General features: G+C 53.1%; 5 protein-coding genes across 5 annotated transcripts; 2 read left to right on the top strand and 3 right to left on the bottom strand.

The window, feature by feature from the left end:
• Positions 1 to 595: 595 nt before the first annotated feature.
• PG994_013297 (Isocitrate lyase/phosphorylmutase) lies at positions 596 to 2,070 on the bottom strand (the record flags this gene model as incomplete). The annotated part of the gene is made up of 5 exons (XM_066864706.1): positions 596 to 645; positions 698 to 1,091; positions 1,141 to 1,409; positions 1,469 to 1,616; positions 1,690 to 2,070. 5 exons carry the CDS (start codon positions 2,068 to 2,070, stop codon positions 596 to 598), a joined length of 1,242 nt encoding a protein of 413 aa, XP_066709667.1.
• A 3,237-nt stretch (positions 2,071 to 5,307) lies between these two features.
• Positions 5,308 to 6,268, top strand: PG994_013296 (uncharacterized protein; the record flags this gene model as incomplete). The annotated part of the gene is made up of 3 exons (XM_066864705.1): positions 5,308 to 5,506; positions 5,565 to 5,594; positions 5,655 to 6,268. The coding sequence occupies 3 exons, from the start codon at positions 5,308 to 5,310 to the stop codon at positions 6,266 to 6,268; spliced, it is 843 nt and encodes a 280-aa protein (XP_066709666.1).
• A 653-nt stretch (positions 6,269 to 6,921) lies between these two features.
• On the top strand, positions 6,922 to 8,460 carry PG994_013295 (uncharacterized protein; the record flags this gene model as incomplete). Its single annotated transcript, XM_066864704.1, has 5 exons — positions 6,922 to 6,998; positions 7,042 to 7,343; positions 7,577 to 7,957; positions 8,011 to 8,271; positions 8,327 to 8,460. 5 exons carry the CDS (start codon positions 6,922 to 6,924, stop codon positions 8,458 to 8,460), a joined length of 1,155 nt encoding a protein of 384 aa, XP_066709665.1.
• A 992-nt stretch (positions 8,461 to 9,452) lies between these two features.
• Positions 9,453 to 10,773, bottom strand: PG994_013294 (uncharacterized protein; the record flags this gene model as incomplete). Its single annotated transcript, XM_066864703.1, has 3 exons — positions 9,453 to 9,910; positions 10,038 to 10,514; positions 10,722 to 10,773. 3 exons carry the CDS (start codon positions 10,771 to 10,773, stop codon positions 9,453 to 9,455), a joined length of 987 nt encoding a protein of 328 aa, XP_066709664.1.
• Positions 10,774 to 12,059: 1,286 nt separating this feature from the next.
• PG994_013293 (uncharacterized protein) lies at positions 12,060 to 13,613 on the bottom strand (the record flags this gene model as incomplete). The annotated part of the gene is made up of 1 exon (XM_066864702.1): positions 12,060 to 13,613. One exon carries the CDS (start codon positions 13,611 to 13,613, stop codon positions 12,060 to 12,062), a length of 1,554 nt encoding a protein of 517 aa, XP_066709663.1.
• Positions 13,614 to 14,495: the final 882 nt, after the last annotated feature.

Here is a 14,495-nt window from a genome sequence, read left to right as displayed (position 1 = left end):
TCGCGTATTTTAAAGCTTAAGTTAATTATTTTTAAGCTAAACTCGATAAAAAAAACTACGAGAGTATATTAAAAGGTAAAAATTATACCGGAATAACGATTTATTTATATAGCTAATATACGCCGGGCTAAGCGGAGGCTAAAGGGTAGGGTCGTATATAAAAGACGAAGCTAACGATGTTAAAGTGCTAAGAGGGCCTCGTAACGCTATAGAAGCTATAAAAAATAATAGCATAGAGGCGAAGGACTGTATTATTATTAAAAATAATAAAAGATAGTGTATTTACGTTAATTTCAGCTATAGAAATAGCTTTAATTATAGGGGTAAAGGTAGCTTAGTAAAGTGGCCCGTGAGAGGTGACTCGTGAGGGGTGCTTTAGCTTATATAATTAAGTAATTAAATGTAGCTAGATAATTATATAACTAAGTACTTATATATAATCTTAACTAAGACTAATAGCTTAATCTTAACTAGATAATCTTATCATGTAAATTGTTGTTCGAGAAATAAATATAGGAAATAACTAAAGAAAAAAGCCAACATCCATTCATCAGTTCTTTCACCTAAGTCGACTCAGCCTGCTTTTTTGAATAGCTCAGACTCCGCCTTTAAACGAAGCTCCCCCAGCGTTCATGTCCACAGCCACTAGACACATAATTAGTAACCTGCATTATTGAATATCACGGTAGAGGCTTACTGCTATGCTGCAAGCCGCACACCTCAAACAGTGTGACCGGCGTCACGTTCTTGGGCGTACCCACGATGCCGTGGTTCTTGAGCCGGAGGAGCGTCTCCTTGATGGCCAGGTAGGCCGGCGCCAGCGTGGCGAAGCTGAAGATCATGATGCGGAAGCCCATGGCGCGCGCCTCGTCGACCGTGATGGTCGGGCTCTTGCCGTTCTCGACGCTGTTGAGCAGCAGCGGCCAGGGCGCGAGGTCGCGGACGGCGCGCTGGGCCTGCTCGCGCGTCTCGAACCCTTCGAGGAGGCCCACGTCGGCGCCCTCGTCGCGCGCCTCGCGCAGCCGCGCGATGCACTCGTCGTAGCCCAGCTGCTGCAGCGCGTCCGTCCGCGCGATCAGCACAAAGTCCGACTGCATCCGCACGCGCGCCGCGTGCGCTGCCCGGATCCGCGAGATGTACTCGTCGCGCGGGTACTACCTTCTTGCCGCTCAGGTGACCGCACCGCTTCGTCAGGACTTGGTCTTCCAGGTGCGCGCCCGCCACGCCGGCGCGGATGTACTGCTCCACTGTGCGTGCGGCCATGATGGGACCTGTGGGCCAGACATGAGTCAGTAAAGTGTCATGACTAAATAGGTGGGTAGAGAAGTCATCTGGTAGAGCCGGGCGCACAGATTGTATAGGGAGAAGAAGGGTCTCTTCAAGGCAGGGTTGCGGAACAATAAAGGGGGCTAAACGGGGCATATAGAGTCTGGGGTCTGGGGTCTGGGGGTGAAAGGCGCCGACGTACCGCCGTAACCGGTGTCCATGTCCGCAATAAGCGGAGGGCCGAAGGGGTCGAGGTTGGCAATCATCTCGGCATTCTCACGCATCTCGTGTAGTTGGGCAATGGCAAGATCAGGCTGTCCCAGGCGTGAGGCGGTAGTGCCAGCTCCAGTCTATCATCTCGGTGTCAGTAAGGCATTACTACTCAGTAATTTCTAGTTCGGAGCTGCAAATTGGTTCACTCACCATGTACATGGCGTCAAAGCCGACCTCGATGGCCGTGCGAGCAGAGAGACCATCGTAGACACCGGGGCACACAATGAGCTCCTTGGTGTCGAAGATCATCTTGCGGAGCTTGGTAGCCCCTGAACTGGGCTTGTTGACTGAGGCCATAACGTGGTTGAGCGGGAGCCAGCTCTCGGCCGGACTGGCTGCCCCGGGGGACTGGCTTGGGGGAAGCTGCACCGCATAGCTCTCTTCCTCGACAACTTCTTCGGCGTTGACGAGAGAGAAGGGCTTTACGGGCTCTGCAATGTGATGGAGCTCGACTTCTGGGGCAGCCTTGAGAACCACTGGGGCTTCTGGCTCTATCATAGAGACGGGCTCGAACTCCATCGAGGGTGCCATTGTGTATATAAGGGGATATGGGAATTTTGGGCTATGGAGTACTGTGCTTAGAATGTGAAGCTTGTATTTGTGGATGTGATGTCGTAGATGGAGCTGGCTGTTCTTTCTTTCTGGACGGATCATTCGAGATACTTATACCGAATTTCTGACTCGATCCTTATCCAACGTCTAAGTTCAAGGGCCTACTCGAAGCCAGCCATATCTCCCGCCACACCTACCTCCCCATAATACCAAGACTTCGAGCAGATGGTTGTCCACACTACGAGCAGAAGCCAAGGCGGAATTATTCGTAACTCCTCTCTCATCTGGGCAACGTTTCATTTCACGAAAGCCGCAGTGATCTTCCGGAGCCCACACCCACCGACCCCGTGGAGAGATAAAGGGTGTTCATGCACGTCGCCGAGAACCATCACGTACCAACTCGGGGTTGCTTTTACGGGGGAAGCCGGGGAAGTTGGACATGTTAAAGCAGCGAATGGCAACGCAGTTTCAGATAATACCATCGCCTGCAGAAGTGATCGTGATTACAATACGCTTTCTTGCCATCGCCGAGGGTCCACTCGTTGGTCAGCACGCGGCCAAGACGAGGACCACGGGATTAGCTATTTGCCGTCGGATGTCACTTACATTCGGAGTATCCTGGCATGTCCTTGGTCAACCGATTCGGAAGTATTGTTATGCGTGTCCCGTCAACGAATTGCCTAGCAGAAACCCCTAGTCAGAGCATCGCCAGATCCGCACTGCTTTAACACCAGAATCGTTACTCATAAACACTGCTTTCTAGAAATCGTCTCTATCCAAACCTAACTGTCATTATTTCAAGCTTACTGTATCATGCCGTTATAAGAGTCAGGACAAGCTCTTTTCCGTCAGCTCTAGGTGCCATCGGGGGCTTTTTCTCTGCATACTGGCCAAGGGCGTTTTCTGCAAGCTGGCCAAGATCACTCGGCATGATAAGAGCTTAACCGCCGTAAGCAACGATTTCTTGATAGGAAGTCTTGGAAGGTGTTCTCTGCTCCCGCCTTGGCAGCTGTGATGCGAGGGAGTCTGACGGCTTGGCTTGATTCCTCTGGGACGGAGCTATCTCTCGGCATGTCGATCGGTTCTCTTCTGGGGTCAAACTCTCTTGAAGGCCTCGATACGATTCAAGCGCCAGCATATGCGCACAAATCACATATTCTGTATTGGGCGCCGTGGCAGGTAAACATTATCTTGGCGGGATATGATCCGGAGCCAAGGTCGAGACGGGGCGGAAGGAGGTGGGCGCTCGAGGAACGGTACTCGCGATACACTGATTTGCATACATTGTGGGGGGTCACAATCCCCGTTGGGGATACTTGGCCTACGACATGGATTCTTGGAATGCCCTTACAAGTATGTTTAGACGGGAAAACAAGCACTCAGAAAAGCCTCCACCTCCCGTCTCTAAACGCCCCGGGTAAAGTTGCTAGTCAGGAGATAGTACCAAAGCTAGAATACAGTGGTTCATTCTGCTAGCGGCCCGTTCCGTCGGACAAACACTGGACGAACTCTATTCAATCCAAGTATCTCCATACATAGGCCTCCATCTCTTGCTCGATCAAACCCTTGCTCGTTCATCCTACAAGCTGGTCGGGGGAGGGTTGAGGTTTTGCGGCCAAACCCGGAACCAGCCCCTGCATATTTCGTTTATATCTGTTAACCCTAAAGGGCAGAGAACAGTTACAGTGCAGCTATCGATAACAAAGAGCAGCATGTAGAGAGAAACAGGGATGTGCAGGAATCATACATGTTCCTGCTTCCGACGCAACTATTGGACCCTCGACCCGAGGCCATCCGTCTCTCGTCTCCGCAATCAAGAAGTGACCTCTTTCCCACACCCACAACTCTCAAGGTTTCAGCCACGTCGACGTCAGGGAGGCTTGGCACTCGGACTTCTAATCTCAGGCAGCACGAGAACCAGAGAGAGGGAGAGGGAGCCAACCTGGTTACCGTATTCCCGTATTCCTCGCAAGACATCACCGTATCGCGTATAAGCAATGGCGATTTTGCCATTTAACCACCGCACAAGACCTTACAATGGGCCCAATTGCGGCTTTTAACTGGTCGATGATGGGTTCGTTGATCTGCAACGCAACCCTTGCGCGTCTGTGAGGCATGGCATAGAGTCGCATAGGACTTCTTCCACGGTGACAGGTCCACTATATTTGGGATGCCGAGCCGGCCAAGTCTGGCCAAGTCTGGCCAAGTCGGTCTATTCAAATCCTTGTGGAGGTCGTCCGCCCAGCAGAGCGACGTTTCACCAATACTTATATGCACCCCTCGTATCGGTATACCCGCGATGGTTGGGCTGATAGCCAGGGCCAGGGCCAAGACCAGGTCGTATGCATTCACTGTTCCCTCGACTTCCGAAAATCGCAATTCTTTCGCCGAGGTGTTGGTAGATTCGCGATCGTGCTCACTGATAACGAGCTGAGCAATTCCTAGCCAAGCCCGCGGATGGAGAATACCAAGGCTTGGTTAGTGCAGGAAGCGGCGGCGGCCAAGCCCGCGGATGGAGATGCCAAGCCTTGGCATTCTGACGTTGCAATGACCAATCGTGCCCGTCCGATACAATCCAATCTGGCATGGCCCCCGGTCAGCCAACCAACATCCAAAATTCGCTCATAGATATGTAGCTGAATATGCTTAAATGCCCTATGCCGCCTCGTTATCTGATATTGACATTCCTGACGGTCTTGGCAATGCAACATTGGCGCATCCTGTAAGTCAAGCGCTTGGCGAACTCGACAGACTCCGTTTTGCCATTTCTCATGGGGCTGAAATGTTCGATTGCCTCCATTTCCACTTGCCCTTTCCTGCGGCATCCCCTTCCGCGTGTGCATCTGACTCGAGGCCGACATCCAGGTGGGTTCGCAATCTGCATCAAGAGTGTGTTTGTGCCAACACACGAAGACGGCGCGGCACTCGACATCACCCGCTTTCCCCAGACACGCGGAGAAATCCCAAAGCAGTAACCCGATCGCAAATCGATCTGTAACGGCCAAAGCGCACAGAGAAGGGCAAGCCGCCGTCTCCCCGGTGTCCGTGGCAAATTTGGATCATTTCTACCGGCTGTGTTCTGGCAAGTGGGCGTTCTTCACCTGTTCGTGCTCGTGCTCTTCCTCGCGGTTCAGCCCAAAAGTGAAGCACATTCGCTACCTGGACGAGAGGAACTGTCATATCAAAGCACTCTAGGTTGATCAAAATCGTTTCGAGATGATGTCGAATCCGGAGAAGCTGGAGGAGGCTCAGCCGAGCTCTGGCTCTGGCACTGGCTCCGAGCAGGAGCACGTTCCCACCGTAAAGGGGAAGCTATCCACGCACTTCTCGAGCAACGTCGATACTCGCGCAGGCTACATTCCCCTGTTGGTATTGTGTTTCGTTACTGGGCTGACAGACGGAACTTTGTACAACGGTGAGACAAACATTGGATCTTCGAAAAGCAAATGGTGGTGCGCTAACAATACCTGCAGCATATGGCACCTTCGTCTCCATGCAAACGGGTAGGTCTCAAACGCTGGTCTGAAATGAACAGCCGTCCATATGCTAATTGTGATTCTTAGGCAACACAATCTTCATCGCACTCGGTACCTCCGGTCAGAACAACAGGCCGTACGGTTGGGCACGCTCTCTCTGTTCCCTTGGCTGCTTCGCGATCGGTTGCGTATCCTTCGCAAGGCTGCACAAGCTCATCGGCGGACACCGTCTCCGACGCACCCTGCTCGTCTCGTTCGGCCTCCAGACCATCTGCGTCGCCGCGGCCGCGTCCATCATCCAGGGCGGCATTATCGACGGCACATATCCGGCGCGGGGCGATCCCAACAACGTCAACTTCACCGAGCTCGCCGCCGTCGCCCTGCTCAGTTTCCAGGCCGCGGGCCAGATCGTCAACAGCCGCGGCCTGGGCGTCAGCGAGGTCCCGACCGTCGTCATCACGACCTTGTTGTGTGATCTAGTCAGCGACGAGCACCTCCTAGTCGGGCTCAGCAAGAACGGCAGGCGTAACCGGCGCGCCATCGCGTTCGTACTGACGCTGACGGGGGCGATCTGCGGCGGCTGGATCTCCAGGGCTACGCACCAGGTTGGACCTTGCCTATGGCTAGTTGCAGCTATCAAGGCAACCATCACGATGTACTGGATGGGTTGGATCCCGCTTTTGAAGACGATGCGCAATTGAAGCCGGGCAAAAGGCTAATAGCAAAGAAATGAAAGGACAATGCAAAAGCAAGCATAGCTATCCAATACACTTGCGGTCGCAGAAAACAATCGAGGTGTCCCATGACCGGGACAACACACTATGGGCTGAGCATGGAGCTCAAGAACAAATCCTCCATATGTGAAGAAATAGGCCGGCCTCCGCCTATGGATCAAGTTGAAATAGACACACCTAGATGTAAATAGACAAACTACATACTAGATTGCATTCGAGATGCATCAAACATCCAACCTTGGAAGAAATATAGATTCCACCCTAGCTCTCCTTGTCAGGCGTTTGTTCACCTTGCTGGAAAACATACTATGCCGCCTTCTAACAGAAATGACTGGAAGGTACGCAAAACACTGGAACTCGTTCTTTCCTCCTTCCTGCTTCGCCCCTTGTTCGACAGATTTAGCGGATATCTTTCCTAACCTTACAGGGTCGCGTGCCTAATTCTCCAAGACTTATTCTCCAGGCCTAAAACCCTAGGTAACCCCAAACAAGACCAAACGTACCAGTTCAGTTGTACATGCACCCTCACTCTAAGCTATTTCACCAGTGATTCGAAAACATTGAACATCGTTGCCTTATCTACGTGAGAATAACTGCTATAATTCCACGCGCCATACGTGATGGAGCACAAACTGAGATGCAACACGCTCAAGTGTCGCAAAGAGCTGGGTGGCCGAGCCCTGGTGACCACCTGCAGGTGAGCGACAGGAACACCACTGACACTTTGTCAAACTTGTCAGCCTAACCAACCTTTTCCTCTTTCAAAAGCCACATCTTCTGCACCGAGTGCGCTGCTCAGTCGGGTCTCGCCGGCCCCGGTTCGAGAGCAGACATACGCAAGAACACGTATGCCCAGCATGCCACACTGCTTTGCCAAATCCCGATGACGCCGTCATTGCCGACCTCAGCCCAAGCGAGGATTACAAGGCAAGCGTACTGAGCGGTTTAAGCCCCACTGTCATCATGGAATGCGCAAGCCGCGCTTTAGCTTTCTGGGCATATCAGACAACACAAGAAGTGTTTGTACAATGCCGCGATCCCTGTGCTGCCCACCAAGACTGATGATTTTCCCATTTACACAGGGTATATCAAGAATCCTTGGCAAGGCCTTGGCCGACAAGTATTCCCATCTCACTGTCCATCTAGACAAAGTCATCAACGAGGCGAACGCGCAAATCACCCTCGTTGCACACCAGTCTCAATAGTAAGCTGTGCTGAGACAACCTCGTGCGCTGTTCGCGCCTTGGTCGCAGGTCAACTGACACTGGATTCCAGACTCGACCGACGAGCAGAAAGTCCTACGCGACAAGAACGCCGAGCTTGCGCAGGCCTACAAAGACAAGAATCGCAAGCTCTTACAAGTTCAAGAGCTATACGACAAACTCAAACGGAAGGCTATGCTAGGTCAGATACAGGATGCCGCCGAGGACGCCATTGATTCGAATTTCCGGCCAGACGTTGCGATTGACGGAGGAGTGCACGCATATGGCGACGACGACCCGAACGTGGCTCCTTTCTACCAAGGTCAAGGTGCTCCTTATGGTAGACCTGGGCGCCAGTTATCCGATACGACCAACAGAATGGGTAGCATATATTCAACTCGAGATGGGTTGGTCAGCCAGGGTCCATCGTTTCCAAGGACCATTGGCGCACAAGGTATTTTGCGACGCGCAATGCTAGTTCTGATCAATTACTGAACGCTATAACAGCCGATATTCCGATTACACCCTCCACCCACCGCCAACGGCTTGGCGAGCCAACCGGTCTTGGGTTGAATGCCGTACCTGGTCTTGCATCTGGCTCAGTACGATCGCCGAGGCTTACTGCCAATGTCAGAGCACCACTCAGTGAGCTTCACGGCAACTTTCGCCACAACGGAAGACTTACAACAGGAGGACTAAGTTCTGGGTTGAAAGTGGGCCTTGGAAGCAGAAATCTGCCTGAATACAGTGCTGCATCCAGACCGCAAGGTAATCTCTCAATATCTCACCACATTACGAGAAATATGCAATAACGTTCTCTTAGCAATACAGCGACCGGCTCCATCACCATCTGTCATCGGCCGGAGGAATCTGGCACATAGCCCAGAATCTGTCTTGGGCAATAGACACGGCGCTTCCATCACAGGCAATATGAAGAGGGGATACGCACCACGATAAGCTGAAGTCGGCAACCATTGTGTAGGGACTTGATCTAGACCACACAGCAGCTACAATAAGTTAGGTCCAAATCTTTGTGGTCCATCAGTAGCAGGAACTCATTGAACAGGAAACAAAGACATATACTCTCAATGCTATTGTCTACAATCATTTTCTTCTTTGATCGAGCCTTGAAAGGCTTATGGTGTTCCCAAGAAGCTACAAACGTGCCCTTTGTCCCATGAAGAAAGGCAGGGTTCAAGGGAATATGTCGTTTGTTGAGCCCCCCAAAGGAGTGCCGAAATCATAAATACTGGGGTTCACCGACACACTTTCACTTGCTGTAATCATTCCAATCAATCAGTCCCAAGCCTCGTTTCCAAAATTAACCAACACCCGCATCAATTCCCACCCTCGCTAAGAACAAAACATGGCGCAGCAATTTTCCAGCCATACTATTAGCGAACCTAATCCGTTTGGTGCGCCCCGGAGATCAGACTGACGTCCTGAACACAGAGTGCCGGCACTCGGTGATCCTCGAGAGCGGACATGGACAGGACTGGATCGTCCACGGGAATCGCATCGGGTGAGCCACCATGACGGCTACAGAGATGGTCACCATCGACCATTGGGTCAGCATGAGCGGCCGGGGACCCCAAGGAGGCGGGAAGGCGAGATTCCCCCACCCTTACCACCCAAGACTCGCAGTGGTGGAGAAAGTTATAGATGGCTGCCGAGATTCCGAGGCTCGAAGGAGAAGGAGAGAGAGGGAGAAAGAGACGAAGCGGCAGGACTTCGACAGGTCTCTTATCTCTCATCCCTTGCCGGCCGATGCGGCATACCTCAAGGAAGCCCAGGAGTCGCAGCGGCGAATTCATGAGCCCATGCTGAACGAAATGGGGCTGGCTCATGAGATGAACAGAGGTCCAATGAAATTGCGGCCGATTGAGAAGCAGATACGTCGCCGTCCTCTTCCTCGTCCTCGAGATAGCAGTGACAGTCTGGCGCGGCTCTCAACGACCGTAGTGATCGATGAGCCCGACGGCGTCAACACTCAGTGGATGCCCCGGCGCATCGGCGCCGTAGCTTCTGGCTACACGGATTTCCCCGAATGGTCCGACTCTACCGCTTCGATGTCTCATCCTTCTTCCCCGGAGCAGATCGAAGAGGAGGTGGAAGCTCGCACGAGCCGGCACGATAAACGCCGCGGGCGCATCTTCACCTCCGCGGATTTCACCCAGTTTCCTGAGTTCCCCGAACCCGCTACTACCGCGGGCGAGGACCACAGTGACAACGGTGAGAGGCCATTGGAAGCCGGTTTCAATGCCGTCAAGGATATCATCGATGGCAGCGGAGTAGAAGAGAGCGTCACCAGCGATGAGTCCTCGGACGCTGAGCCTGAGGTTGAGTACAATTATGCTAAGCGCGGCAAGAATCAGGGTTTCAACGGCAAGATCTTGTCCAAGGCACGCTGTCGTCCTGCCATCGTCGTCCTTACGGCCACACCTCCACCTTCTCCTTCGCCGTCTCTTTCACCGTCGCCTCCTTCTTTGCCTCTCCCTCTTTTCTCTCCCCTCTCCTTCTCTGCCTCCCGCTACAGGCGAGAAGCCCGCTTTCAAGAGAGGGGCCGCCGCCGCCGTCGACCCCCACAGCCTGAAGGTCGAGCGCGCGTGGAAGCTGGCGGCACAGACGGAGCACGAGCGCCGGGTCTGCGAGGAGAGGAATTTCAAACTCCTTCAGGAGATGTCCATTCCTCTGATCGCGGCCTTTGAGGAGGAGATCGTGGAGTCTTCCGAGGAGTTCCGGGGCGTCCGAAACGCGACGGACGTCCCCGCCATCGTCTGCAAGATCCTCGAGAAGCGCGATGAGGCCATGAACGAGGCCGACGCCCATGTCCGCCGCGCGCTGGGCCTGGAGTCCCAGATGGGAAGCCTCATGTCGGGCTTCATCGACCTCCAGACCCAGAACCAGATCTTGCGGGTCGACCATGCGCGCCTGCGCAACGTTCGGGGCGGGGTTCCTTTGGAGGTCGGGGAGACATGGCGGCGACGGCGCGACGTTGCGGAACGTCACTACTAGGCGCACTCAGCAGGTAGGTTCGGTGGGCTGCTTAAGAAAAGGGGGGATGATTCGAGGTAGTGAGCGCCGGGGGAAGAAAGTATCTTGTCCTCGCCGCCGCCTCGTTTCAGCAGCTCACCGCCAGGGGCCAATTATTGTACCCCGTTCTATTTCCCCCCGCGACAATTCAACCGTACCCTTAGCACATCCCCTGTCACACACACCACGCTCTCGGAGTACCACAACGATGGATGTCCAGCAGCGTGTTTCCGACATATCCTTGGTAAATCGACACAACCTACCTTTTCTCTAGTGAGGACTAAACTGCCTAGGTTGCACTTTCTCCCCCCTATATAGTGAGAAAGGCTGGCGGCACCTATGGTAGACTGGCTTTCCCTAGCACCCTCCTCCCCCTCATTTATCCCCCGAGAGCTTCGCCCCCCTTCTATCACCTTCTCACCGTACGTAACGGGAGAATTTGAGGTATACTGGTGAGTATTGGGGCCATGTAACTCTCACACACAGCTTGCCCACGAGAGCCTGGTGACTTCGAGTCTGCTAGCAGCAACCAGCGTAACTCTCCGAGTGTAAGGCAACCCCAAAAAGGAAAACGCCGATGACAAGAAAGGGATTTCTGTATCTGCCTACTTGCTCATTGTCTCCGGCCAGAGCACAAAGAGAAGCCCCAGTTCAAAGGATCTCCATCGGTGACGCACGACGAATTCCAGGTGAGTGACTGGAACCCTTACAAGTCCTGACAAGTAGGTTCCCCTGTCTCCGGCCAGAGATATGAGGATCTCTACTCGAAATAAACTATGCCCGTTACTCATCTTCTAGTATGGATGCGAGAGAAAATATAGGAGTACTCAGTCAGGAGACAAGTTGTCATTCCGTCATAGCCCCGGCCAGGACTATGAACGGAGATGATACTCCTACTCTGGCTATCGTACCTCCTCTCGATCCCGACGAATCGGAGCCCATTTACCTTCCTCCTCATCTACCGGCCAGTGGTTGGAGACTCAAGGAAATGGCCCAACTCCCGCTTTTTACCGAGAAGAGGTTGACGGTGACGATCCTGGACTCAGGCCAGAGACTGGGACGTTGTTCGGTTATCTCTTTCTCTCCCACTTGGCTACATGCCAATTTATATCCCCATTTATTGGCCAGTAGCCTTCAATGGGTTCCTGGTCAGGGTTCACTCGAACACCCTTGCTGGTGTTCATCTTGGTGGCGGTCATGACGGCGCTTGTATAAATAGGGTCCGGCGTATTATGGGGGGTATCCTGGTTCTTTGCAGTCTAGCTAGCTAGACTGTTGTACGATAAAGTTGAGAAATCACGTGTATTGGAAGGTTGGTTGTAAGTTGTAGCGTATTTTGTTTCCATATAATCATAGTAATGTCTAATACTGTACTATAAACCCCGGTTTTCGACTCATGATCATGGCTTCTAGATATGCTGGGTGTTGCCAACTTGACGTCCTTAATGCACGCCTGTTTTTGCGATGGCAAGTCCTTGATGGAATGACCAAGCGTATCCCATCCGGTTCCAAACCCTTCCCGCTCAAGCCAGAACAATCATCTCTAAGGAAGACGACACTTGGTCAAGATCACACAGTTTGACACCACGAATCACCTGTACCCTCTTAGCAAGTCCGGCATCCCACTCAATCAACATGAGGTCAGCTCTTGTAGTATCCGTGGCGATCATAATGAATTGCTGCGCATCTTTGATGTCGCCACGCCATTTTTGCGGCAGTATAACTTGTCCCAGCAGCTGTAATTCGGACGAGGCTCGCACGAGGTACGTCCTGTAGCCAGGCACAAGGCTCTCCGGAGAGACTTGTTGGGATCTTTCAGGAGCCAAGGCCGAGTCTAGGGTATACTTTTCGACGGGCTCAGCGTCAACATGCAGATAGTATGAAGGTGCCCAGAAGACTAGGAGGTGATCTAGTGGACATGGTTCTCGACGGTATATCACCAATCGATCTGGGTCTGTGTGACTCCAATACCCGTCAGGACGAGAAGGGTCTTCGATAGTGGTTTCTCCTGCGGCAATATGAACGCTGGGGACAGCTCCGTCATGATCTGTGTAGTCGCGTAACCAGTCCGATGCGCCGGCGCCGGCGGGCTCGTCGTCTAATGAGTAGGCGTCGCGCAGGTACTCCTCCGCTGATGTGACATCAGAGACGATCTTGCATGGAGAACCGTCTATTGCGTCCACCTTGTGGTAAACGAAACGCGGATGGTGTTCTCCCCTCAGCGGTACGAATGCCCCGACTTTGAAGGGGCATCGACTCATGCTGCTCAGCCATGACCACGAAGGAAACAAGGGAGCTGATCCTGCTGCGACTGCTCCCTTATTCGGATTGTCGTCTTCTTCGCCGTCAGCCGCATCCGACGGTCTTGCCACAAATGCGTCTGGGAAGTGCTCGGGCGCGACCCGCGCATCGACCCAATGCCAGCTCATGCACATACTCCAGGCACGCTCGGGCATGTACCAGAACATGTTTCCGAGCGTAGCCTCGAGCATATTGGCGATTCCGCGGAACGCACTCAGGGCATCCTGTGCATAGGTAAGCCGCCGGCTGATGTAGGCCGAGACGGCCTCGTCGTAGTTGCGGAGTGGATACGAGTTCAGTGGTGAGCAGGTGCGGCCCAGGTGCTTGTCGGTCGCCTTCTTGAACATGCAGATGTCAATTTCGTGACGTCTGGGGTCGGTCTCGAGGTGTATGTCTTCCTGAAGCAGTCCGCTGTTGCACCAGAAGTAGCACTGAGTTTTGCCGAATATAAGAAGGCGCTTTGACATGATCTTCTCCTGGAATGTCCAACCTCTTTTCGTCCAGAGCGCCTGTCTTTGGATGGACAGCAAATCCTCGGCCGCCATACTCAGGACCCAGGGCCCGATTCGTTTGTCAGAATACTTGTAGTTGGTTCTCGCCTTCTCCGCGATGCGCACCCCGGGCAGACCCGCATTGCTGTTGGTTCCCTCGGCGGCAACCAGCGTCACAACTGCCGCTCCGTAGATCTGGTCCATGATGCCAATGAGCTTGACCTTTTCTTCTGCGTCGTCTTGGAGAATGCAGAGTGCGTCAACCCATAAGTAGGGGATCCTCATCTTCTCACACACCATCAGTGCGTCCCTGATGGTGAGTGGGATGTCCGTCTCACGGTCAGACAGAGCACCTACCGACTCGCGGCGTTAGTATTACTCTTTTGGAATAAACAGGATGTCCCAGGAGGGAATAGAGGCAACTTCTCGAATAAACGGTAAATACACTCCCTAAGACACTAAGATAACGAGGAGTAATCCCCAAGAGTCGCTTACCGGGGAATGCAGAAGCTCCGTTGTGGAGTTGGTGAGCTTAGTCTGGGGTAGTCGCCCCAGACATATGACAACACGGCATACTTGGCATTTCTAACATGGTCCCCTACCACGTACTCAAGACAGCGTCTTTGCACGTTGATCAGTCTGAGGCCTTTATTGTCCAGTACCACTGGGACACACTCGGGCCCGTGATCTTTCTGGCAATATATGAGCCACTGCTTTAGCCTCTGCCACGGTACGTGCTCTCCAACTACAGTGCGGGGCTCTAGCAGGCTGTCCGGGCCCTCGTGCATGTTGGCTGAAGAAGCACCATAGTCCGCCGTTAGCTCCGGCCCTGCACTTGTCGTTTCATCTGAGGACGGGTCGAAGAGTCTTTTATGAGGCTCTGTATACATCCAGGATACCGAGTTGGGACGTGCCGTAGGAGATGAAAAGTCGATATCCAAGAAGTCTAGCATGGGTGTAGGCTTAGCAGGGCAGCATTGAATACTCCTCCGAGCCAGTCGAGGGTACCCGAGCTCCGTATCCCCCAAATCAGAAACAAAGAGCGTGACATCCAATCGAGAAACGCTCTTCATAAACTGGAGGGGTTGAGGACCGTATTTTCGGTGATCCTCTGCCAACGCTCTGTCTCGTAGATAGGCAAAGGTGCTACGTCGGATCCTGACCCGG

Source organism: Apiospora phragmitis (genome assembly GCF_038363925.1).
Source record: "Apiospora phragmitis strain CBS 135458 chromosome Unknown utg000011l:1.0-3236445.0:1.0-3240683.0, whole genome shotgun sequence".
NCBI classification, from domain to species: domain Eukaryota; kingdom Fungi; phylum Ascomycota; class Sordariomycetes; order Amphisphaeriales; family Apiosporaceae; genus Apiospora; species Apiospora phragmitis.
The sequence above is the reverse complement of the archived record's forward strand: the minus strand, read 5'-3'. Positions and strand labels throughout refer to the sequence as shown.